At 36.9% G+C, this 25,813-nt stretch overlaps 2 protein-coding genes across 2 annotated transcripts in view; one reads left to right on the forward strand and one right to left on the reverse strand.

Moving 5' to 3' along the window:
* LOC123880614 (gamma-aminobutyric acid receptor subunit beta-like) overlaps positions 1-25,813 on the forward strand; it is a 64,559-nt gene that overhangs the window by 23,422 nt on the left and 15,324 nt on the right. The window contains exon 2 of the mRNA XM_045928814.1: positions 22,794-22,894. Within this exon, the coding sequence (XP_045784770.1) occupies positions 22,794-22,894 (101 nt within the window). The remainder of the gene's footprint in view (positions 1-22,793; positions 22,895-25,813) is intronic.
* Positions 3,712-5,207, reverse strand: LOC123880619. The gene has a single exon (XM_045928821.1). The coding sequence runs from the start codon at positions 4,819-4,821 to the stop codon at positions 3,910-3,912; it is 912 nt and encodes a 303-aa protein (XP_045784777.1). The 5' UTR covers positions 4,822-5,207; the 3' UTR covers positions 3,712-3,909.

Genomic DNA, 25,813 nt, shown 5'->3' on the forward strand with positions numbered 1-25,813 from the left:
GTATACTACAACATTAAAATATACCAAGCGGCAGAAAAACAATTTTACTATAATATTTCAGCGTTTGTTAAGATGATCGCAGTCGGGTTTAAGTTTTCAACTTTATCTTGTTTGAAAATAAAATATAGCCTATGTTACTCAGGAATAATGAAAAAGAAAGAAAGAAAATGTATTTATTTGTTGTTGGTGTCACAGATAAAAACAAAGTATACAAATATACATTTTCATCTGTGACACCACCCCAAATGGGTGTACAGCTCAGCATTATGTCCTGCATTATATGCAGGACGCTGATTTTCAGCTGTGACCCGGGTGACGCCACAGTCACAACAGTGAGTAAATTAAAAAATAATTTAATTTAAAATAACTTTAACCACAATATGTGTAGTATACGTGTATACACATAAATATATATATATATATATATATAATATATATATAAATAATAATAATTAATAATATAAGTATATATATACATATATATAAATAAACAGTTATAATCTTATATATTATATAATAGAAATATAATATATGTAATATACATGAATAAATAAGTATGCAGAAAATAGTAATCTAGATAATGGATGTTTCAGCCGCAATATTTTCGAACTCAATTTGCTTGAATAATATAAACTTTTTCAATTTGTACACAAAATTAGCTTTGCTACGAGAATTCCGGATTGGTGGAGGAATATTATTCCAGCAACGGGTTGCGGCGTACTTGAAGCTACCCCTAAAAGCAGCAGTGCAATGGCGGGGGACACTGAGGATTTCGCGTGTGCTTCTAAAATTATCCCTATCTTCATGTGCTCTTACTAATTTCTCAAAAATGTATAGTGGCTTACCATTTTTGAATACATCAAAGAGTAAGGTTGCGAGATGCACCTTCCTCCTCGATTTCATCTTTAGTAATCCGTGCTTATTCAAAAATGGTGTCACATGAGTTCTAGGGGGGATACTAAAACAAAAACGGGCACACGCATTCTGGACCCTTTGGATGAGTTTGCTTGTCCTGGCTAATAGTCGAGGCCCGTAGACTGCATCAGCATAGTTCAGTTTCGATAGAACTAGACTTTCAACTAGGCGAGTACGAACCTCTTGACTGATGTACTTACGAATCTTATATAGAACTTTTAACCGATAAAAACAGTTGCGTACCACCATAGCTACGTGTTTCTCAAACCTTAAATCTGAGTCCATAGTTAAACCCAGGTTTCGGGCTTCAAATACACGTTCTAAACTATTACCCTTCAAACATACGCTAGCTGATTCAAATTTAATCTTATTTAATTGCGCCCTAGATCCAAAAAATAAAAGTTTCGATTTGCTAGGATTAAGAACCAGTGAGTTTTTATCTGACCAATCTGCTATTCGTTGAAGGTCTTCATTGACCCTCTGAACTGCCATTTGGTACTCACTCGGTTCGAACGAGATATACACCTGCAGATCATCCGCATATGTATGAAACTTACAATTCTTTATATTTTTAACAATATCGGCACTATACAGAATAAATAAAAGTGGGCTTAAGATCGATCCTTGAGGGACACCTCTGTTTACATTTGCAACAGAGGAACTCTGTTTCTTCCCATCACCCTGTGTAACTTCTACATATTGCGTTCTATTGCTCAAATAACTATTGAACCATTTAACTGTGTTAATGTCGAAGCCATAAAACGATAACTTGGATAATAGCAGTGTTGTGTTAATAGTATCAAACGCACGCGAGAAATCTAATAAAACTAATATGGTACACATTTTTCTATCTAGAGCCGTCAGTATATTGTCTGTTACATCCAAAAGCGCGGTAACCGTTCCCCTTCCAGCCCTAAATCCTGATTGCATTTTTGGTAATAAATTATTGCGCTCAAGATATTTAGAAACCTGTAAGTAAACCACCTTTTCTAGTATTTTCGATGCACAAGGCAATATACTGATTGGGCGTAGGTCTTTTAGACTAACTGGACTTTCCACTTTAGGGATAGGACGAATAACTGCTATTTTCCATGCATCAGGAAAAGTCGACGTTTCTATTGATGTATTGACGATAGAGGTGATGACACCAAGACTTTGTGGAAGGGTCATTAACAACATGTCAAGTGTTATCTCATCAGTCCCCTCGGCATTAGAATGCAGATTCTTAATAATTTCAAAAATCTCCGCTTGACTAGATGCGCAAAGTGTGAATGTAGTAGGTGTTAGCCTGTCAAATTCGTATAGAGTAAGCTGAGATATAGTCATTTCATTTCTGCCTGGTATATCTAAGAAGTGTTTATTAATCTCATTAGGATGACAAAGGTGAGCAGGCAGATTTCTACCTTTTTTAGGGAGTACAGAGCTTTTAAGATTACTCCATAAGACCTTAGGATATTTAATTTTATTATTTATGTCATATGTAAAGTATGCGCTCTTTTCACTATCTAATGCCTCAACAACTAATTTTTTATACTGTAAATAATTCTCTTTATTCCCGACCGTTTTCATGGCACGCCACTTCAGATGCGCTTCATCCCTCAGTTTCATCATATGCTTTACAGTATACGTGATCCATGGCTCATTGCGATCCTTTGCCAATCTAGTTCGCTTGGGAGCATGAACGTCGAAAAGAACTTTAAGAGAACTATTAAGAGACGATACCATTAAATTGACGTCATCCATAGATGTTAGTAACGCCCAAGGGATCATACCTAGATTCGTTTTAAATGCCTCGGGAAGTATATTCTGTAGTGACCTGTGAGTTACTAACTTCGGTGGAATTTTCTTTTTCTTGAGATTTAGTGTACACTCAAGAAAAGCATGACTGCTTAATGTGGGTATAGGCCAAACGCTAACATTAACTACAGGAATATCGGTACAAATAATGTCAATTAATGTTTCACTATTTTCTGTAAAATGGGTTGAAGTGTTAACTACTTGCGTTAATTGAACTGTATCCAAAAATGAGATAAGTTTTTTAGTCTTAGCATCGCCTTTCCTTATGAAATTTATGTTAAAATCCCCCAAGACACAAATTTTATCATAACTCGACAAAGACTGAATACTCTCGGCCATTACATCAAGAAAGACGTCTGTGTCGAACCATGGCGGTCTGTACGCCGTGCCAATTGCTATTCTAAATGCATTGATTTTTATACTAATCCACATTTGCTCAACAGAGTCATGTCGTGGCACCTTACAAGTGCGTACATTTAAACCTCGCTTAATGTAGAACCCGACCCCTCCCCCGCGGCCCCCGCGCACCGTGTCCGGACGTGGTACGTGTTGCAGACGATATCCTGGTACAGAAGGCGCGCGCCCATCCTCGTCCGCCCGCAGCCATGTCTCATTAATCGCCATTATATCTACGTTAAACCGATCCATAGCCACTACAAATTCCTCATGCCGAGTTCCTAAGGAACCAGCATTAAGGAAACCAACTTTTAATAATTTATGCACTGCGAATTCTATTTATATATTTTAAGTCAAAAATTAAAAAAATACAAAATATCAAAACTTTAATTCTAATCATAATAAATCGGTTTATCCATGTAAAAGTTTTCAAATTAAAATCGTGAAACATTATTATAATAATATAGTATATATATAATAATATATTAAAGAGTAGTATATTATAATATGTATAATGTAGGCAATACGTAGTCGCTTTATGTTTTGTAAGATAATATATTACTGATTTATGCTTATGTGTATAGATGCGTATATATATAAAGTATACTCGTAAAACAATAAGAAAATTATAGCTACACAATATATCTATCATATCTATATAACTTAATCTACTATCGGCTTTTTTAAATTGTAACAAAACTAAAAAGATATAAATAACATAAAAATCATTGCTTCTTACAAAAAACCAGTCGTTTCTCAGAAGTCCTATGATAAAACATAACGAAATTAAAAGTAAACACATTAAACTGTTCCGTTTCCAAAAAACTTGGTAATGTCATTTGGAGTGCGTATACGGCACACTTCACTTCCATCTTTGCGTCGTGCGTAAATGCGACCATCCTTCGTCCAGACATATCGCCAACCATCACGACGGCCCAGTTCGCGCGTCTTATAGAATAGGTGTTTGTTGGCTGCTGTAAGACGTTCATTTACATAAAAACGCTTAGATTGCACTGCCTCGATAATCCCTGAAGTGTCAGCGCCACGGCGCACCCGCGCGGCGCGGAGCAGGTCGTCGCGCACCGAGCGCCGCGCCAGGCGCACGACGATAGCGCGCGGCGGCCGCCGCTGCCCCGCCGCGTCGTCAGCGATGATTCGGCGAGGACCCAAACGCTCTGCACTAACGATATCACGCTCCTCCAAACTCAGCCCTATTTTTTTTGCAACTAGTAGGGTAATGTTAATGGTACTCTCTCCGTTTTTCTCGTCCAACCCTGCGATTTCAACATCGTTTAACATGTTGTCTTGTTCACGTTCGTTAAGCTCTAGTCGCAGTTGCGAGATAATTACCGATTCAGCTACACTGTTATCCTCCGCAGGGGATCTCTTTTCTAATTTTTCCAGTCTTTCCTGTAATTCCATTCTATTGTCTGGTAGAATCTTCTGCTCTAAAATGTCCAGCCTCTCCTCAATACTAGACACTCTCTTATCAAAACCGGAGATGGTCAAATTCAGCCGCGAGAGCTCTTGGCGCATTGAGCTCATTTCGCGTGTAACGAGCTCTCCCAGTAATTTGACTTGACGTGCGAGAGATTTAGGCGAGCTGTCATCGTCTGCATCTTCGAAGGATTTATGCACCTTTTTACTTGAAGGACGGACAGTCACATTCATAAATTCCTCCTCCTCAGATGTTTCATAATTTTGAGACATCATGAACTTCTTTATACAAAATATTTACGTAAAAAAATAAAATAAAATCACCAGTAAAAATAATAGGCAAAGGCAAAAGGTGAATGACCTCGACGCGGTTGCGAACTTCACGGGGAACAGTCTATGTGTGCGTAGAGAGCCCTGCCACGGATTTGGATTTGTCAGGAATGCAGTAACTAGTAGGTAATAATAATAAGTTCGTTATAAACACATTTTTGTTGAATTTAGTAGTAAATCTAATAAAAACTGTACCTTCACTGTATCACCCACTTTTATCCAGTATTGTAGTTCATAGTTATTTCGAGTCCGCACTGATTTGAACACATAAAACATTAAAACATAATTATTTTCGACGGAGCAAACTTTTTGTTTTGTTTACGCGGTAATGGCCGTCGCGTCACTCCTTTTTTTTTTTTTTTTAATGTGTTTTTATTTTTCTTTTGATAAAGCTTTCTACTGATGAAAGAATTTTCAAAATTGGTTCAGTATACCAGAGATTACTAAAAACAAACTTTACCTCTTATAATATTAGTGTACATGTAAATGGATATGTAGAAAATCAATATTCTGAAAACTAACATTTTTAATTGACACCACATTCATCAAAATTGGCCCAGTAGTTTAGGCGCTAAGGTGAAACACACAGAATCTAGATACAAACATACACACATGCACACATACATACAGACATACATACAGACATTCATACATACAAACATACATAGACTGCTAAAATCATAATCCTTCCTTTCGTAGTCGGGTAAAAACTAGAGACCTTCGAAATGTGGGAAAATGCTGCGGATAAATTGGGTCCAAAAATTAAGGAACGACCTTGAACGACAAAGTTCAATCAACTCTCGACAGTCAATCGCCGATTGAAATAGATACCTAATTATTTTGACCATCTATCACAATAAATTTCAAGACCTGACCGATACATCCAGCCTGCCAAAAGATTTTTTAAAGGTGCATCGATGCAAAGACGGTATATTGAGGTTTCAAAGGAACCGCATCCAACAGATGTTTGCACAACTGACAAGACTGATATTGAACTTGACATATCCATTTCCTTTGGCGTCAATACAGTCTACATATTCAATATTGAGTAAGCATTAAGCACCCTGGAGTATCTATCATACACAATAAACCAAGATAATAATGAATAATATGTGCAACACTAACATTCAATACAGACCTTGCCACGGTTAATTTCCTTTGACATCTGATCTTAATTAAAGGGTCCATACATAATATTATGTATTATGTAAATTGCATCTAGTATTTCTCAAAGCAAATACACACACAACTTGCGATGATCGCGTATTTGATATGGATTCTAGATGTAATGATGTTTACACGTGTAAGTGGTTATGAAAGTAATGTCACGAAACTAATGTCGTGCCACTAAATGCATAATGTAAATTCGGCTTAGCAAAATGTAGGTTTTATTTTTCTTTTGATAATTTTTTATTTCCCAATTTTTAGTGGCCCCGCTGTGCCTACTATAATATGCTATGCCCAGTTAAAACCCTACTGTTTACTAAGCTATTACACTGATCGCGAGCAATTTGCTCTTATCCATTGAGGAGTTCTGTTCTCCATCTCCGATTATATTCATCAGATCTTCACTAAATTTATATGAGACCACCTGCACAGTATACCCTTTCAAACAAAAAAAAACAAAAAAAATTCAAATCGGTCCAGGGGTCTTCGAGTAATCGGGGAACATACATAAAAAAAGAAAAAAAAAAGATTCCTATGAATTGAGAACCTCCTCCTTTTTTGGAAGTCGATTAAAAACGGGCCTAAGGCGCGTCCAGATTTGTGTAACATGTAATGCAATTTATGAACGCTGATCCGTCGGTTATCAGTTCAAATAAGTGGAACAGTGGACTGAAATAATAAAAATACAAAAAAATTGCATATAAGAAGCATGGAATTTATTTAGTCCATGACGAGAAGCTCAGGAAAGTAGGTAATTACGTACTTCGTTAGTAACGTTAGTAGCGAACGTCGTTCGGTAGTACGTTGGTAACTTCCGAACAGTACACTTTTTGATAGACCACCACGACACACGGCCCAAAACTTCTAGGATTAGTAATAATATGTATATTAGACAATGATACAGAGACCTATACAATACCTATATAATATTCGTGTGAGTGAAAAGTGCATTGTGTTTTGGAATATTAGTGTGGTGTCGTGTGTTGGTGGTGTGTATTGCTTGTTTTCCTTGCTTGTTTAGTAGTGGGAGGGCGAGCGGTACATTATGCTACCCAGGTACAGGTAAATCTTTATGGTGCAAACCATACCTATTTACCTGTTTTGGCGGATTATAAAAAAATAAGCTTGTAGTTTATGATTGTATGTCAATATTAAATAATAATTAATCAATTAAAAATTTTAAAAATGTTTAGGTTTAAATAAATAAAAAGTGAACAACATCAAGAGATTTAATATTATTAGATTCATAATTGTTATAACAAAAGATCCGAAATAGTACGAAAAAAATACAAAGAAAAATCACCCCATCCCGAAACTCCTAATTCTGCATATTATACTATAATTTCGTAATTTGACCATGCCGAATATCTTAAACCAGCTGCCAGAATTGGAATCCAAATATTTTATGAGACAATGTCGCAAAGTTCCTTTACCAATTAAAAAAAATATACGCAAATCGGTTTAGAAATCTCGGAGATTTTGGTGTACATAGGTAGAAAAACACAACTCCTTTTTTGAAAGTCGGTTAAAAAAGTAGCCTATGTTATCTCTACTTTTCTGTGAAAAATAGACAGACAATTATTGTAAAAACGTGTGATTCAGTTATGGTACAGTTTAAATAACCATATGAGCTTAATATGAGGTAATTATTTCGAAATTACAGACAGACACTTTAACTTTATTTATAAAAAGAAGTAGGTAATAGATAACGATAAATTTACTTATAGTACTAAATTTTAACGTGGTATGTACCAGTTATCTTCAATATAAAATGTCGCTAAACCACGAAATAAGCTTAAAATCATTAGTGCATGTGTCCACAGCTGGACATAGGCCTTTCCAAGAGCGCGCGCCACCAAGCACGGTCCTCCGCCTCCCTCATCCACCCGTATTGCAACTGCTGAATTCGCGATGCCGCGCGGCCGGTTCTCGATTGGTATAATTAGCCCTTGTTGAGAGGGCATTCCAAAAATACAGTAACTATCTGCTACTTTTAAAAAAGTACGTTACTGTGGTTGTCGTGTCCGAGGTTACGTGTCTTATTTACATATTTACAATGTTTATTTACACTATTTACATAATACTCGTCTGTGCCGAATTGTGAAGCTACCGCGTTCGTTCCCTGTTACATGTGGGTGGGGATTGTGGAACTATATCGTGACATATATTTTAAAGCAGCGACATCTGTTGACGTACTTAAGAAATTGTGGAGCACTGCATTTTAGATGCCCACCTAATCAATCATTTATTTGTTGTAGGTTTGATTTCTGCAAAAAAACTGATAAAATAAAAATATCTAAAATTTGATTGACTTTAACCCCATTAATTTATTCGTTATTATACTGAAACATAGTCGGTAGGTATATCTAATGTAAAACAAACAGTCTTTGTATCGAAATTCTTCTATTATGCACAATATTATGATAAGATTTTGCTGAGATAAAAATACAGTGTGTCCTTAGACCCTTCTCATCTCAGCATACCTATTTCACTATTTCAAACATGCACGCGTACCTACCTACCTACATCTAAAGATGTAACTGTTGACGTCAGCAGGCTGCAAGCGCAACGCGCTTCCGACGATCTTTTTTTTTTTATTATTACACCAACAACTTCCATACAAATAAGACAAAAAATTTACAAAAATAACTTCAGTATGGTTGTCAATTACAGGTGTATACTTTATAATAAAACTAATCTAACACTAACCTAAAGTACAAATTCTTAATATATGTATATATTTGTAAAACAATGGAAAGTAAATTTACACATATCTTCATATGTATTGGTAGGTATAGAGAACGACAGTATTTGAGCTTTGTAACGAGCGCGGATCCACCGTTGTGGGCGCGATGGGCATGCCCAGTTGCCCACAACGCTTGTGACGTCACACACACACGGTCTATCGTGTTCGGCGTTTGCCCCAGCCACAGCTTTGTCTACGTGGAACTTACACTGTACAAAATCTTGGTCAAAGCGTTATACCTATTTTGTAAACATCTTCTTTGTATGAATGCACTAGCTATAGATCATGAGCGAGTACATAATCCGATTCGCACTTGGCCAATTTTCGGGTGGCTGTGACCACAACCTTTTTTGAGAGCTGGATCGGCACCTGCTAAGTAACTGTTTTAGAATAAATGTTGGAGAATAGAATAATGAACATATTTCCAATTATATTAGAATGTTTTCAATGGACATTGCATTAAGTAGGTGCACAAGCAAGTGGCTCATAATGATCGAGGGTACCTATCATATTTTTAAACGATATAATATTTATATAAGATTTATACAGAGTGTAACCAGAACGCTAGCAAAAACGAAGACAGGTGGTAGTGCTGATGATTACTGATAAGTGATAAGTTACCATAAAAAACTAAGTTTTTTTAAAACTGTTAGTTGAAAACTCCTATTTGGAAGTCGGTTAAAAATACTTAATAAAAAGTATCACACAATATTCTAATGGCGAAAATTTGCGTGTTCGTGTATATGGTGTGTGTGTGTTTTACTCTTTCACGCAAAAACTACTGAAAAAGATTGAAATTTGGAATGGAGATAGATTATAGCTTGGATTAACACATAGACTACTTATTTTGACAGACTATGACAGAAACATAGCTTGTATGCATATTATTACAAGCGTTATAATATTCGTACAAGCTATGTTTCTCTCATAATCTTGATAGCTTCATACATTGCCTTGTATTACAGTATCGAACAAGCATACGCGCGCAGTCTATGTGACGTCCTGTCATGCAATTTCCATCCTCAATTGATTTCAGAGCTCTGCCGAGTGAATGGAATCACATTATCAAGATATCAAGTACGCTGACATTCAATTCTACCGACCCGACATTGCTAATTTCCTTTTACATCTACACAGCCAAATCAATATACCTAATATCTAATTCATGATACGTAACTATATACAGCGAGTTTGCTAAATCATTCATAATAATATGACAAATGGAAATGTACCCCGTTCCAAATAGTGCCATAGATTCTTTCATTGTCACTGCTACTTTTTATTTTTATTCAATCGTTATAGAAAATAATATGTTGCATGAACTAACATTTCAAACAGATAATAAATGTATGATTTTAGATAACTAACATTAGAATTTAATACATTATGTAGTTAATTAATTTATAATTAAGATATATACAATACAAAATACTACAAAATACTATTATGACAAACAATAATTATTTATGGTCTTTCGTAAACGATGAAACTATTACGCAACGAAGTGCATTTGCCGAGAAAAAGCTGTAGGCGCTTCAACAAGATACAAGTTGGCTCTTGACTGACATCTCTGGTACAGTCTAATATAAACAATAATTTAGACAAAATTATAAATTAGTTTAAATAATACCTATAAGTCAAACGTAAAATTAAAATTGAAAATACATGCGTCTGTGTGAGTACTGAAACAGTTTTTTTTTTTTTTTGAGAGTAAACTTTAAACCGTACCTTCAAACAGGAGGCTGAAGTGTTTACCAATAGGCCACATGATCTAGATTCTAGGCTATCATCCATTAATTATGTACTAATTAATTATTATTATTGTACAAGTTTCTGAGCGATGTCTATAATGGGTTGACAACAGAATCACCTAGAGAATCGTGTTGCCTAGTCTATTAACGGCCAAAATTAAAATCAATCTATCTGTAATCTGTCGATAAGTTACTTAGCAATGTTTATATTCGTCAAAAGTATTTTTGACAAATAATGGCGTTGCTAAGTAACTTAGATAGATTGAGCATTAATATTGGCCGTTAGTTAGTTATATTTAATAAATTATATTAAAATAAGTTCAATAGTGTAAGAAAATAAGTGCATATCTTCGGACTAGTCCCATTTAATAATACTGGTCATGTTCCATTATGTTAGAAAGAAAGAAAGAAAGAAAGAAAATGTATTTATTTGTTAATTAGTTTTATTAGTTTTTATTATTAATTAGTATGTATTATGTTTAATTAGTTTTTGTCTATACTAACATTATAAAGAAAAAATACAGGGTGTTTGGTAATTAGTATATAATGACGACACGTACCTATGCTACTTTGATCTGATAAATACAATGCTGAAGTATAATGACGAAATAAAATTGTAAAAATTTCCATACGATATTTAAAAAAAATTATGTCCAAGTTTTCATGACCCTCATGTGCCTTAACCCACTTAGGTTGTTGGCTCCGCCTATTTAAAGATGAGTTAGGGCACGTTAGGGTCATGAAAACTTTGACATAAAAAAAAATTAAATTTTGTATGGAAATTTTTATAATTTTATTTTGTCATTATTCTTCAGCATTGTATTTATCAGATCAAAGTAGCATGGGTACGTGTCGTCATTATCTAATTACCAAACACCCTGTATATTGCGTAATATTATAGACGATACTAGCATACTTATTCGGACTCATTATAACTCATTAGTCATTATACAGGCTGTTCCGTGTAGGTAAAAAATAGTTCAAAAATGTTAGTTAGTTGTGAATCACGGCAGACAATTATTCTCAATAGAGACTACATCCCCCTTATCATAATCAAGTCCGGCATGCTGTGTGAGAAGGCGTCATTATTTTCATACCCAAATGTCACTGTCGAAGTGAGACAGACATACACAACATATCATATTGTCATGATTCACGGCAGCCAATTCTCTACGGAGACTACACAACTCAAAGTATGCCAAGCAATGCAAATCATGCAAAGTCCCTCGCCGCGCTGAGTTTGTGTTTGTTCGGGCCAATCTCAGAAACTACTGTTCGGATTTTCATTCAATGTCCACCAACGAAAAGAGAAATTATCTAAAGAGGTTAGATAGGCAGTTTATGAATTTTATAGAAAAATAATTTACCTGTACGATTATTTTGGATGTATGAAATATTTATTTTCCGAGCTAGTACATACATCCCAATAAAGCGTGAAAAAAAAACCCAAAAAAATGTTCGTTTGTTTTGGTCACGGCTTACTAAATATTTTTTACAATGTACGTTGTTTTTCAGTATCAAAAACCGTTATGCATAAATAAATGAGAATCTGTTTTAGAATGTACATGTAAAGTCCTTTCATATGATACCCCAATTGGTATAGTTATTTTATTTTGAAAAATTGAAAATACTATTGATTTGTTCATGAACACATTTTAATTTTTTTTGTTATGTAACCACAAATTCAAGGTTTTCGGATTTTTTTCTTTAACTTGTTGGTGACTTGGGCTATAAGAGCAAATTTCATGGTTTTAGGTCAACGGGAAGTACCCTATAGGGTTTCTTGACAGACGACAGACAGACAGACAAAAAGACTGACAATAAAGTGATCCTGTAAGGGTTCCGTTTTTCCTTTTGAGGTAATCCCAAAAATCAATCTACACTAATAAATAAAATTGGAGTGTCTGTCTGTAATTTCGAAATAACTACCGCATATTAAGGTCATATGGTTATTTGAGCGATACTATAACTGAATCACACGTTTTTAAAATTTTTGTCTGTCTGTCTGTCTGTTTGAAAAGGCTAATCTTGGGAACGGCTGAACCGATTTTGACGGGATTTCCACAAACAAGTAGGAAATTGACCAGGGAGTAACATAGGCTACTTTTTTATCCGACTTTCAAAAAGGGAGTTGTGTTTTCTACCTATGTACCTACACCGAAATCTCCGAGATTTCTAAACCGATTTGCGTCATTTCTTTTTTAATCGATAGAGAAACTTTGCGACATTGTTTCATAAAAATTTGGAGTCCAACTCCTCAATCCTGATGCTGCAGGGGATCTGACCAATCCACGCGGGCGAAGCTGCGGGCATCAGCTAGTTAAAAATATACGTAAAAGTAATTTTGCAGATAAAACGTAACAAGCAACATTGCCCCTTTTAATTTTTACCTGAGAACAGCAAGTGTACAAAATTGTTTTTTGATATAAAACTCAAACGGCAAAAGGGGAATTCCGGCGGATGACAATTTTAAATGGCTGTTTCCAGAGTGAATGGCTTTTCTCAGAACGCTTAATGAAAATGCATTTCCGGTATGTTAAAAGAGATACATTTAGAAATGAATTTATAACTCTTTGTGACTACCATATAACATATAACAGTAAAATAGTTTTTTTCATTCCGAGTTTATTGGGTTTGGAGGCAATCTTAAAAACCGAACAAAGGCGAGTCGGACTTACGCACATAACAGGGCTCTCTCCGTCACTTACTCCATACAATCGTAGTTCCAATTTCATTTGAATATTAAGCAATTAAAGTCCATGAAATTTGGCAGACATATTCTAGAAAGTAATGTGTGTGCCTAGTAGTTAAGTCATCGGCCTCCTATTTGGGAGGGCGGAGCTTCAATCCCTCTAAGAGGGTAAGCACCTCTAAAAACTTTTCGGAGTTATGTCCATTTTAAGAAATTGAATATGATTAATTTGCTCTAATGGTGAAGAAAAATATCGTGAAGAAACTTGCGTGCCTGAGAGCTCTCCTTAATATTCTCAAAGGTTGTTTTTTAAATTCAGTTACAAGGTAGCCCTTGACTGAACTTTCACCTTGTGGTAAGTGATGATGCAGTCTACGATGGAAGCGGGCTAACCTGGAAGGTGTACGGCAGTTTTTTTTAAACCCATACCCCTTTGGTTTCTACACGGCATCATATCGGAACGTAATAACGGTATATTGTGAAATCTGCCAATCCACACTGGGCCAGCGTGGCGGACTGTGACCTAAGCCCTCTTCATTCTGAGAGGCGACCCGACTCAGTAGTTGGCCGGTGAGGGTTGAATCACTCTTGCAAATATAAACTCAGAGCGTTTATAACTTTAGTGTCTCGTCCCGACAAAATAAACTTCACCCTTCACTTAAAACCTCTTAAAATGGCAGAAGGTAATTAACAACATTATTAGAGTACTTTCCTTGCGCGGAGCGTAACTTGCTAAACTTGTCTGCCCGGCGTCTAGACTGAGTTCTAGAGAGAAATCGATGGCTCATATTAGGCGTAGCTCACAGGTGATCCTTACCAGTGTGCGGCCAAACCACGCCAAACTATAAATAAAACCTAAAGCTAGCCTTATTAAATCATGTCCGCGTGGAATGGAGTCAACAATACTGGCTGCACTGGACAGCCAGGCTGATCCGCTGAGCAAGAAATGAGCCAGCCATTCTATCACTGGATGAGGTATTAATCGCGGCGAAATGTCTCGTAATTTTTTTAGCACTAACTCTCCATGGCCAGCTAGTCCTTGACTGAGATCTCACCTGTGGTAAGTGATGATGCAGTCTAAGATGGAAGCGGGCTAACCTGGAAGGGGTATGGAAGTTTTCATTAAACCCATAGGTACCCCTTTCGTTTCAACACGGCATCGTATCTGATCGGCGAAAATCGCTAAATCGTTTGGTGGCACGGGTTTGTCGGTAGGTAACTAGTCTCGACCGAAGCCTCTCACCAGAAGGATGACGTTGATGATTTAATTATAAATACCTAGGTGAAATAAAATAAAGTAATTTATCAATTATTGCCACAAACTCGCCAGTTAAAGTGATAAGTTTGTTGTAAGGACTCGCTTACGCGGTACTATGTGGTACTATGCACTTTCGTGATTAGTCCCTTGGGGCCGCCGCCCAACTCCCAGCCTCTTTAATCTCCCAAATGTCACGAGACTCAAGACGTGCCACTGATGCGGTTTCGCTTATGCACTAAAACATACACATACTAATCATACTAATTGACTATTTGAGTTACATTGCAGTTGGCAAACAACAAAGTGATTATGAAGTGGCAAAAGACAGACAATAAAGTGATTATGAATCCTATTAGGAATCCTTTTTTTCTCGGGAACTCTAAAACCAGCCAAGTGCGAGTCACAATCGCGCACCGAGGGTTGTGTACTCGGGTACTTTTTTCTACATCTTGCACGATAAATCAATAACTATTGTGCATACAAATAAATAAAAATCTGTTTTAGAATATACAGGTACAGTCCTTTTACATGATACCCCACTTGGTATAGTTATCTTACTTTGAATGCCTGCCAAGTTTCATGATTCTAGGTCAACGGGAAGTACCCTATAGGTTTTCTTGGCAGACACGACGGACGGACGGACGGACAGACAGACAGACAACAAAGTGATCCTATAAGAGTTCCGTTTTTCCTTTTGAGGCACGGAAAAAAATTTTGGAAGTGTTACGAGGAAATTCGTAGAAGAACAAAAGCGACCGACATAGCTCAAAGGATTAGCAAGCTGAAGTGGCAATGGGCAGGTCATGTCTGTCGTAGAACCGACGGCCGATGGGGCAGACGTGTTCTGGAGTGGAGACCGCGTACCGGTAAGCGCAGTGTGGGGCGACCTCCTGCCCGCTGGACGAGGGAGGCGGAGGACCGTCTTGGGAAGGCGTATGCCCAGCAGGGGACGCACACAGGCTGATGGATGGATTACAAAAGTCACGTCCGCAAGTGACATCTGACATAGTTGAAGCAAAAAATTAGAACACCTCAAAGAGCGAGAAAATTCCAAGTCATCACCATATTATGTACATAAGGCACAACGCGGACCGGCAGAGTGAAGTATAGTCGAGGCGCGGAGTGTTTTCTTGACAACAACTCAAACTCTATTTACTTATTGGCATAAAGCGACGACGCACAGCTCAACCAAACCAAGCAACGCCTGGTAATGAATTACCATTTTTTGAAGCAAGCTCGAAGGTGTCAAAAGGTGCGTAAACGTCACGCCAATATCCATAAAACCGGCCAAGTGCGAATCAGAATCGCGCACCGAGGGTTAGGTACTTGGGTATTTTTTTCTACATCTTGCACGATAAATCAAAAACTATTATGCATACAAATAAATAAAAATCTGTTTTAGAATATACAGGTAAAGCCCTTTCTTATGATACCCTACTTGATATAATTATCTTACTTTGAAAATTAAAACACATTTTAATTTTTTTTTAATGATTTGACCATAAATTCACGTTTACGGATTATTTCCTTTACTTATGCTATAAGACCTACCTACATGATTTTAGGTCAACGGGAAGTATCCTCTAGATTTTCTTGATAGACACGACAGACGGACAGACAGACAGACAGACAGACAACAAAGTGATCCTATAAGGGTTACGTTTTTCCTGTTGAGGTACGGAAACCTAAAAAAGACCTTAAGGTCCCTAACACAGTTTCCGGGCATCTAATATGGTTTTGGATTTCCCCATCCCCAGTTAATAAAAATAATGCACAGTTGCAAATATTTTGCGAAACGGCTTATATCTACGAGGTCAAAGACGCGGGTAAAAGTGAGTCAACAAAATATATAAATAGAGCGTTGTTGTCTAAATTTTAAATAACGTGCTTCACAACTTTCGGAAGCTGTTAACAGTCTGCCCCTGATCTATTTCTGTCGCTTTGTTCGCTTCTGAAACTTTAAGGTTCTTTTACGCCGTGAGCTACGACGTGCGACAATCATCATCACCATCATGTTTCATTATGATCAACCCATCACCAGCTCACTACAGAGAACCGGTCTCCGCTCAGAATAAGCGTTTGGATATAGTTTACCATGCTGGCCAAGCGTGAATTGGTAAACTTCACACTATTTAACATTATTGAGAACTGTCAGGTTGTGCAGGCTTCCTCGCAATATTTGAGCAGAGCGACAATGGAGCGTACTAAAGGAAAACTTCCAGCCACCGCGTGGTTTGCACTCGTTCACCACACTCTCGTGTTCGTTAATAGCGACTGTAAGTTCTACAAAGGCCGCCTTTGCATAATATACACCGGCCAGAGTGGCGTTATTTTTTTTTTGCTTATTTGAAATCTACTCATAATCACACATCATTTAAACTCATAAAAGTTTGAAAAATTGGATTTTTCTGTCTATAAATTAGCGTTGAAAATAAGCCCCAATTGTACTAGCGAAAAAGATCAGAAAAAACAGCCACCATGGCCACACCGTCAGACCTTTACCCACCAATCGGTCATAGCTTATGCGTGAGGTCATGCCACAAGCGCCACTCATACTTGTCGTAGATCAGTGTGGGTGTCATATAACATGCTTGAAATACTTTAAAATTAAAAAAAAATTAAAATTAAAAAAATACGCAAATCAGTAAAGTATACAATACAGTTCAAATAACCATATGAGCTTAATATGAGGTAGTTATTTCGAAATTACAGACAGACACTTCAATTTTATTTATTAAAAGAAAGTATAGTATAGATATTGATAGATTGACAATAATAATACATAGGTATCGCCTTACTTCAAAAATTATATCCAATTATTGATTAAAATATATCGAATGATTACGCTTTCTATTATATCAGTACTCACTTAGACCTGAGTTTTTATTAGCGCAGTGTAAAACTTTACAGCGACATTTAGGAGTAGATGTAAAAACTAGAATAAATAAATCAATAGTAGTTTCTTTCGCCTTTTTATCCAGCTACGGCATGCCAAAAGTAAAAGTTGTGATTTTAGCAGTTTTTTTTTATGTATGTATGTATTATGTGTGTATGGAATTATTTATATGTATGTATTTATGTATTATGTATGTCGTTTAAGTGCGGAAACCAGCCCAGAAAAAAGAAAAGAAAAAGAAAAGAATTATGTATGCATGTGTGTATGTTTGTGTCTACATAGGTATGTGTGTTCCACCTAGCACCTAAACTACTGGGCTGATTTGGATGAATGAAGTGTAAATTGATTCGTTGCTATGGTTCGGGTGACATAGCTAGGCTACATTTTATACGAACAAAATTGACCTGAAGGATGTTGTACTCAAAAAGTGAGGGTCTCGCAATTTTATGATACCAATTCAAAAGGACGTCCGACGAAAATGTTCCCAAAAGAACTTGGACCTGATTGTTGAGAACCCAGCAAGTTGTTATCAATGGTTGGTTACAAGGGGTGAAACGCGGGCTGACAAGCTCCCTGATAGAGTCAGAAAAAAACCGGCCAAGTGCGAGTCAGACTCGCGCACTGAGGGTTCCGTACTCGGGTATTTTTTCCAACATTTTGCACGATAAGTAAATCAAAAACTATTATATTGTATAAAAATAAATAAAAATCCGTTTTAGAATACACAGGAAAGCTCTTTCATATGATACCCCACTTGGTATAGTTATCTTACTTTGACAAGTGTAAATTAAAAATTTATAACACCCCCAACAAGTGAAGGTTACAGTAACTAGAAAAGAGCTGATAACTTTCAAACGGCTGAACCGATTTTCTTGGATTATAGCTAAGACCACTTTCGATCAAGCCACCTTTCAAACAAAAAAACTAAATTTAAATCGGTTCATTAGTTTAGGAGCTACGATGACACAGACAGATACACAGATACACAAGTCAAACTTATAACACCCCTCTTTTTGGGTCGGGGTTAAAAATTGGAACACATTTTAATGTGTTCCAATTTAACACGAACGTGCTAAATTATTTGACTTATTTATATAACGTGTGTGTTATTTGCTTAATTTTCTAGGGCACATTTAGTTACTCGCAATATTTTATCTTTAATATGAATACTCATTTAATTTAAATACCTTTTTTTAAACATCTTCCACTTAATTTGCTAACAACCTATTAAAGACAGTGTGACAACCATCCTTGACATGGGGTTAAGAGTCACACTATTAGTATATTATCCATGGTAACACTTTTCTTTTTTCATAAAAAATGAAATATTTCCCCAACAGATAATGTTACAAAAACTCTATATTTCTCTTTAAACTACAATAAATACACTATTCATTGGGATATAAATGTCATTGCTAAGTCAAAAAATTAAAATGTGTGTTAAAATTCAAAGTAAGATAACTGGACCAAAATGGGGTATCATGTGAAAGAGCTTTACATGTACTTTCTAAAACAGATTTTTATTTATTTTTATGCATAACAGTTTTTGATTTATCGTGAAAAAAAATTACCCGAGTACGCAATCCTCGGCGCGCGACTCTGATTCGCACTTGGCCGGTTTTTGGAGCCTATAAAATATAAAAGACAGCAAAAAAATTGCCTTTAAATGTTATAATGAAGCCTCGTAATGGGCTCTTTAGTTGAAATTCTTCGCTTGGCCATAACTTTAAACACTCGACTCGACTTAACCCTAGCACTGTTCGAAGATACCGATTTCGTTGCAAGGGGTGCTGTAGACCCCAAAGTTCTCATGGCTTTATATTTTTTTTATGGAAGGGATGTGTGTCAGCGATACTTGTGACATCACATGCAAGCCAATTGCGATCGTTGATCAACGTTGACCTAAGTCAGAAATTAGACGGGTGACCGAATTTATATGTCTAAATTTGTCGGGCTCACATAACATATAATACATTTTAACAGTACTTCTGTCACCGCGTGACGCACTAATGAGACATGATAAGAAATAGACACTTGCACGTAAAAACCGGCCAAGTGCGAGTTGGATTGCATGGGAAGGGTTCCGTAACATCGTACAAGACATATGTCTAAAATCTTTATTTAGAACTCTGCAAGTTAATGACGGTCTGCGCCATCTATATTTGATGTAGTGAATTAAATTTTTGTGATATAACCAAAAATTTACGGTTTTTGGATTTTTGGCTTTACTTGTGCTATAAGACCTACCTATCTGCCAAATTTCATGATTCTAGGTCAACGAGAAATACCCTAAGTTAGGTTTTCTTGACAGACACGACAGACAGACAGACAACAAAGTGATCCTATTTAAGCGTTCTGTTTTTCCTTTTTAGGTATGGTACCCTAAAAATGGAGAAAATATTTTTTTTAAAAGCTGTGGGGTGCTCCAGTACCCCTGGTAGGGTTGTAGGGTTAAGAATCTGTCAGGCAAATGAAGTCAATGGGTGCAAAGTGTCTTGGCTCGCGAGTGCTCCTGACACGAGAAGCCCTTCAAGCCCTTGGCTTTTGATTAACCTCTTTTTACTTTGAAAGCGAGATCACTTTATTGATGACTATCGATGTGTTCTTCTAAAATCCGTATTGGCTTACTAAATTCAAATAAAAGATGTTCATTTCAAGAGATGTATAGAACTAGAGCAACCGACGTAGCATCATCACCATCGCCGGCTCACTACAGAGCACGGATCTCCTCTCACAGTGTGAACGGTTTTGGCCATAGTCTACCACGCTGGCCAAGTACGGATTGTACTTTGAGAACATTGTAGAGAACTTTCAGGCATGCAGGTTTCCTCACGATGTTTTCTTTCACAATTAAAGCAAGTGATATTTAATTACTAATTCTGAAAAGTTCGAGGTGCGTGCCCGGGATCGATCCCCCGACCTACAATTAGGAGGCGGACGTCTTAACCACTAGGCTATCACAGCTTTAGTGTAGCACAGCGAGTAGCAAAGCTGAAGTAGGTAATGATGGGTGGGGCAGCGTTGAAGGCCTTGAATACTAAATGGCAACCCAAGGCAAGGCGCCCCAGAAGGCGCTGAGTTTGCAGACTCCCCCACAAAGGACGATAGAGCTATCAGGATAGATAGGGATAGAGATAGACAGGATTCTGGCATCGTACCGGTACGCTATGTCGCTTGACGGGCCGGTAGAATGGCGAACAACTGCGGAATACTCAGTCGCTCTACTAGACTAAACCAAACAAGTTCATTTAGAAATCACAAATTGCCGAATTGCCTTCACCGGGAGTCAAAGCTGGAACTTAAAAACCACACGCTTACTACTGCACCAGCGGGTTAAGTTAAGAGTAGTGTAAAGGCAGCTGGCTAATAAGAAAGAAAGGAAGAAAACTTTTTACTTGATCGCAACCATGAACCTTTAGAGTGGTCCCTCCGTCACTCGCTCCATACAAACGTAGTTCGTCTCTCATTAGAATACTTACCAATCATATACTCAATGGGATTTTGTAGAAACGTTCCGGGAACTAATATCTATGCCTGTGGTTTTCCAGATTTCCGTTAAAATATTCGGTTTCAAAGTTACGCGGTCTTAAAAATTCACATATAAATCTCTGAGCCCCTATAATTTTAAAACTACATATTTTTAGAAAAATCTAAAACACCACAGGCACAGATATAAGAGTCTAGAATATTTCTGCTAAATTTCATGAACTTTGGTTGCTTAATATTCAAATGGAATTGGGACTACGATTGTATGGTGTAAGTGACGGAGAGAGTCCTGTTAAAACTAGTTAATGTGATTATACGAAAAGCTCTTCTAGAAGAAGTAGTATTCATAAGACCGTGTTAAGAGTTATATTAAGTCCGCCTTAAAGATTTCTTTCTCCTTTCAAAAAATGCCTCCAATTTCCGTCGAGCTCGGTTCGGAAATTAGCCTACTCAAGCACAGCTTCGAGCTCGGTAATACATCGCATGGATTGGGTAAATATGGGGTGGGGGGGGGGGGGGGACGACAAAACGCGTCCCGTTGTGAGAGCAATATGAACCGTATCGATTGTTCAATACATCTTGCAATGAGTGTCATTATGGTATAGGTATGATAATCGGCACGCTCGAATATTTCTGTGCATCTTTCTCTGTGTCATATTACTCATTGCTAAGGCTCGTGACCTATTCTTATATTTACAAAAATAATAATCGTAGTAAATAGGAGTAGCGTGGTGGAATGACGCTATGGTGGAATAGAAAGCAAATCGTATCTAAATATCATTATTATCAATGTATAAAACGAAAAGTTTTGACTCACTCTCTGTCTGGCGCTTCGGATCAACGTCCAGCTCAAACCCTTGGACCTAGAAAGATAAAATTTTGCATAGAATTTTTCTTTATAATTTTGACAAGGAAAAAAGCAGGGTTTTCTGAAATTCCTACGGGATAGGGAATAAAGAGGATTTATAATATCGCCTAACTAGAATCTACCTAAATTTTTTTTCACTGTGCTTCCATGATTCCTGTATACCTGTGTGACTTCAGAACTGAATTCATAAAGGGGCTTAACTTTTACGGAACGAATATTATAATATTTTGAAACTTTACTAATACTTTGTGACGAAACCACGAAACTACGACGAAAGAAATACCATGAAATCTATTTCGAGGTGAATATTGAACTACGGTGTTTTTACGAAAGAAAAAGAAGATAGTTTTTTTTAAGATTTTCTAGATATTTTTAAGGAATTTATAGAGTTCCATACGCAGGATTCGAAATTTACCTTTTAGGACCTAACAAATTACTTTTCACCCATTTCTTTTTGTAGTACAAGTAAATTAAAAATTTATAGCACCCCTGACAAGTGAAGGTTACATTAAAAGGCATAGAGAGGATAACTTTCAAACGGCTGAACCGATTTTCTTGGATTATAGCTAAGAACACTCTCGATCAAGTTACTTTTCAAACAAAAAAAACTACATTAAAATCGGTTCGTTAGTTTAGGAGCTACGGTGCCACAGACGATACACGGATACACACGTCAAACTTATAACGCCCCTCTTTTTGGGTTGGGGGTTAAAAACAACTCTGATGACATACCTAAAATAAGAAGAAATAGGAGATAGGTCAGATCTTGAATGATGAGTTACTTATTTGCATCTCTTAAGAACGGAAGGTGACAAAATTAATAACACATTCCTTCAGTTACCTCATTTATTATAAAATATGACTAACTTATATACAGTTATTTATAAATTATAGAGATGGCTATGGTATTTATTTTTGCTGCAAACAGCATTTTAGCTAATAGCACAATTTTACGGTGCGAAAGTGTCGACTAGTGTGATTGCGATTGTGACCACATTTTCCCACAATCGGCCACTGGTTTCATCAGCGATCTTATGTTCGTTTCTCTTTACAGGGGAGCCGGAAGGGGTGGCATGTTCGGAGATGTCAACATTTCCGCAATATTAGATTCACTGAGTGTAAGCTATGACAAGCGAGTCAGGCCGAATTACGGCGGTAAGTTTAAACTTCCATGTAATATATAATGCTTCAATTTTAAGAATGTACTAGCCATATTATATTTAAAGCCTCGATAGCTCAACGGTTGAGGAGCGCACTGAATTCCAAAAAGTCGGCGGTTCAAACCCCACCCGTTGCACCATTGTCGTACCCACTCCTGGCACAAGCTTTACGCTTAATTGGAGGGGAAAGGGAGTATTAGTCATGATAAGCATGGCTAATATTCTTTAAAAAAAAAAGAAATATTTGCTCTGTATCTCTACTGCCATGTCAAAAGTACGGGTTATCCTTCGATTAGTACACAAAATATATGACAACCCTTCTGTTATAGTATAATATTCAGAAGATTGGAATATTTGACTGACCAATCTCCTATGTACCTACCTGCTTCAAGTTACTTGACAATTTTTGACACTGGCAAAGTGCATTGGCACAGCAAAAAGCCACCAAATAAGAAAAGAAGAATAAGGATTAAAATCTTACTTTTTCTTATTATTTTGAAAACATTACATTAAAACTTAAAGCTAGCCTTATCTAATTACTATACAAATCATGCCCGCGTGGAATGGTGCCAAGAATACTGGCTGCATTTCCGCGTTGAACAGCCAGGCTGATCCGTTGCGCAAAAAATGAGCCAGCCCTTCTGTCACCCGATGAGGCTATTAATTGCGGTGAAATGTCTTGTAATTTTTTTTCAGCACTCTTACTTTTCACATGCCAGTTCACATGGAGCAAATATGGCCAGAACTTTCTTAAAATATATGCACAATACATATTGCACATACAATGCTTTAACTTTTGGAACAATGAACGCTTCCTTCAATGAGTTGCGGGGCTTCCGCGATGCGTAGTGCATCGGTTTGCCGGAAGACATTGCTTGTAAGCTGATATATATACTCGTAGCTATAGACAGCTACATTAGTCTGCCATCACATGCTATCCATTTTATGTATATTATTGCACTGACTATATTGTTTCTCTCATTTTGGTATGCAACTAAGACTTTCCGTTCATTTATTAAATGCTTTAAAGTAAAATGGGCTGTGCAGAGCGCATGCTGCAAATTGTAGTTAACATTCAAATATTTAATCTGGTTTAGTGATTATGACTAGCATTGCCAGGCTTTAGTCGGACATGTTTGGTTTTTACGGGCGTGTCCGGTCAAACATTTCTTATGTTAATTATTAAAAGAATATCGATGTCGATTATACTGTATGTGATGTTAATTATCACCTCACTAGAAAATTGCCATTTGACCTGTCGCGATCAATACTTGTCAGGCTTTTATTATGCTTTTATTATGCTTTTGTCAGGGTAACGCCACAGGTAACGCGTCGTACGTGGACTGAAGGCTGAACGCCTGCAGAGCGACCGGCAGAAAGCAGGTGTTAGTCGTATAGATTGTCCAAGCTGAAACCGGTTTTTTATTCTTGTAAGCCTCCTAAAAAATTACGTTTTACCATGTACCCCGTGGGTACAAGGTACCACAAGCGAAGTATATTCTTACCCAACATTATTTATGTTTGCACCATTTTAAACACTCGAATTTCTAATGATGAAATGGGTATGATGCCTATGTTCAAAATAAAATTACTTCTTAGGAATTATTAAATAGAGGGTCATCCAAAATTTGTAAAATCCACGTCCGCTGCTTTCATGAGTTAGCTACCCATTTTGAATTATCGATTTAACTAAAAAAAACATGTCAAATGTCTATGACGTCACATCTGTGAATTTCATTCAAGCTCTCTTTTTTGAATGTACCCGAACATAGACAGGGTTGCTCCGCCAGTATCGTAATATCAATTTATTAACCGTATGAACTTTGTTTCGCATAATACATATTGTTCGCGACAGGTCGACATGGCAATCGGGGTATAAGGTGAATCGTGCAGAGGGGGACTCATAGTTTTGGTGTTGCACGAGTCTGTCTATAGGGACCGCGTTTATCGATTTCTTAGTTGCTTGCTCTGTGTATTGAAAATTGCCATCTCGTCCTGTCGCGAACTATACGTACCTATTGTTTGCACGTAAAAAAATTGTCACATATAAATATTATGAAATTTAATTTTATTCAAAGCTATAAAATTCTCACAAGCTTAAATTCAAAGTTTGAAAATTTATAGCGGATTTCCGTTAAATTTTTAATCAACGAAGAAAGTTACCTTGTTCATTAAGAATTTACAGTACAAAGATTTGATGAAGTTTGTTTTTGACTTCCTTCATATTGTGCAGTTATTTTTACATGTTTTGTTTTATAACTCGTTTTTCATTTTGTCGTTCGGTACATAGCACGCGGGAATTGCCCGCAGGTGGTCTAGTGACCAATCAGACAGTCATCATGTACAAAACAGGCCAAGTGCGAGTCAGACTCGCGCACCGAGGGTTCCATACTCGGGTATTTTTCCGTCATTTTGTACTTTGATAGATCAAAACTATTATGCATGATAATAAATAAGAATCTGTTTTAGAATGTACAAGTAAAGAAAGCCCTTTCATATTATGATACCCCACTTGTTATAGTTATCTTACTTTGAAATTTTTTTTTTTTTTTTAAATACTAATATTTGTTCATGAGCACATTCACGGCAGGGGTTTGGAAATTTATAATTTCCTGGTCTGGTCTGGTAGGAGGCTTCGGCCGTGGCTAGTTACCACCCTACCGGCAAAGCCATGTCGCCAAGCGATTTAGCGTTCTGATACAATGTCATGTGGTAACCAAAGGGGTATGAGTTCAACAAAAACTGCCATACCTCTTCCAGGTTAGCCCGCTTTCATCTTAGACTGCATCATCTTTTACCACCAGCTGAGATCGCAGCCAAAGGCTAACTTGAATCTGAATAAAAAAATGACTTTTCAGAGTTATGTGAAGTTTAAATAATGAAGTAAATATCACTAGCTTTAACTGTGAAGCAA

Source organism: Maniola jurtina, chromosome Z (assembly GCF_905333055.1).
Source record: "Maniola jurtina chromosome Z, ilManJurt1.1, whole genome shotgun sequence".
In the NCBI taxonomy this organism is placed as follows: Eukaryota; Metazoa; Arthropoda; class Insecta; order Lepidoptera; family Nymphalidae; genus Maniola; species Maniola jurtina.

Coding starts and splice junctions, on each gene's coding strand:
- LOC123880619 (XM_045928821.1), bottom strand. CDS start 4,821: ATGATGTCTCAAAATTATGAAACATCTGAGGAGGAGGAATTTATGAAT.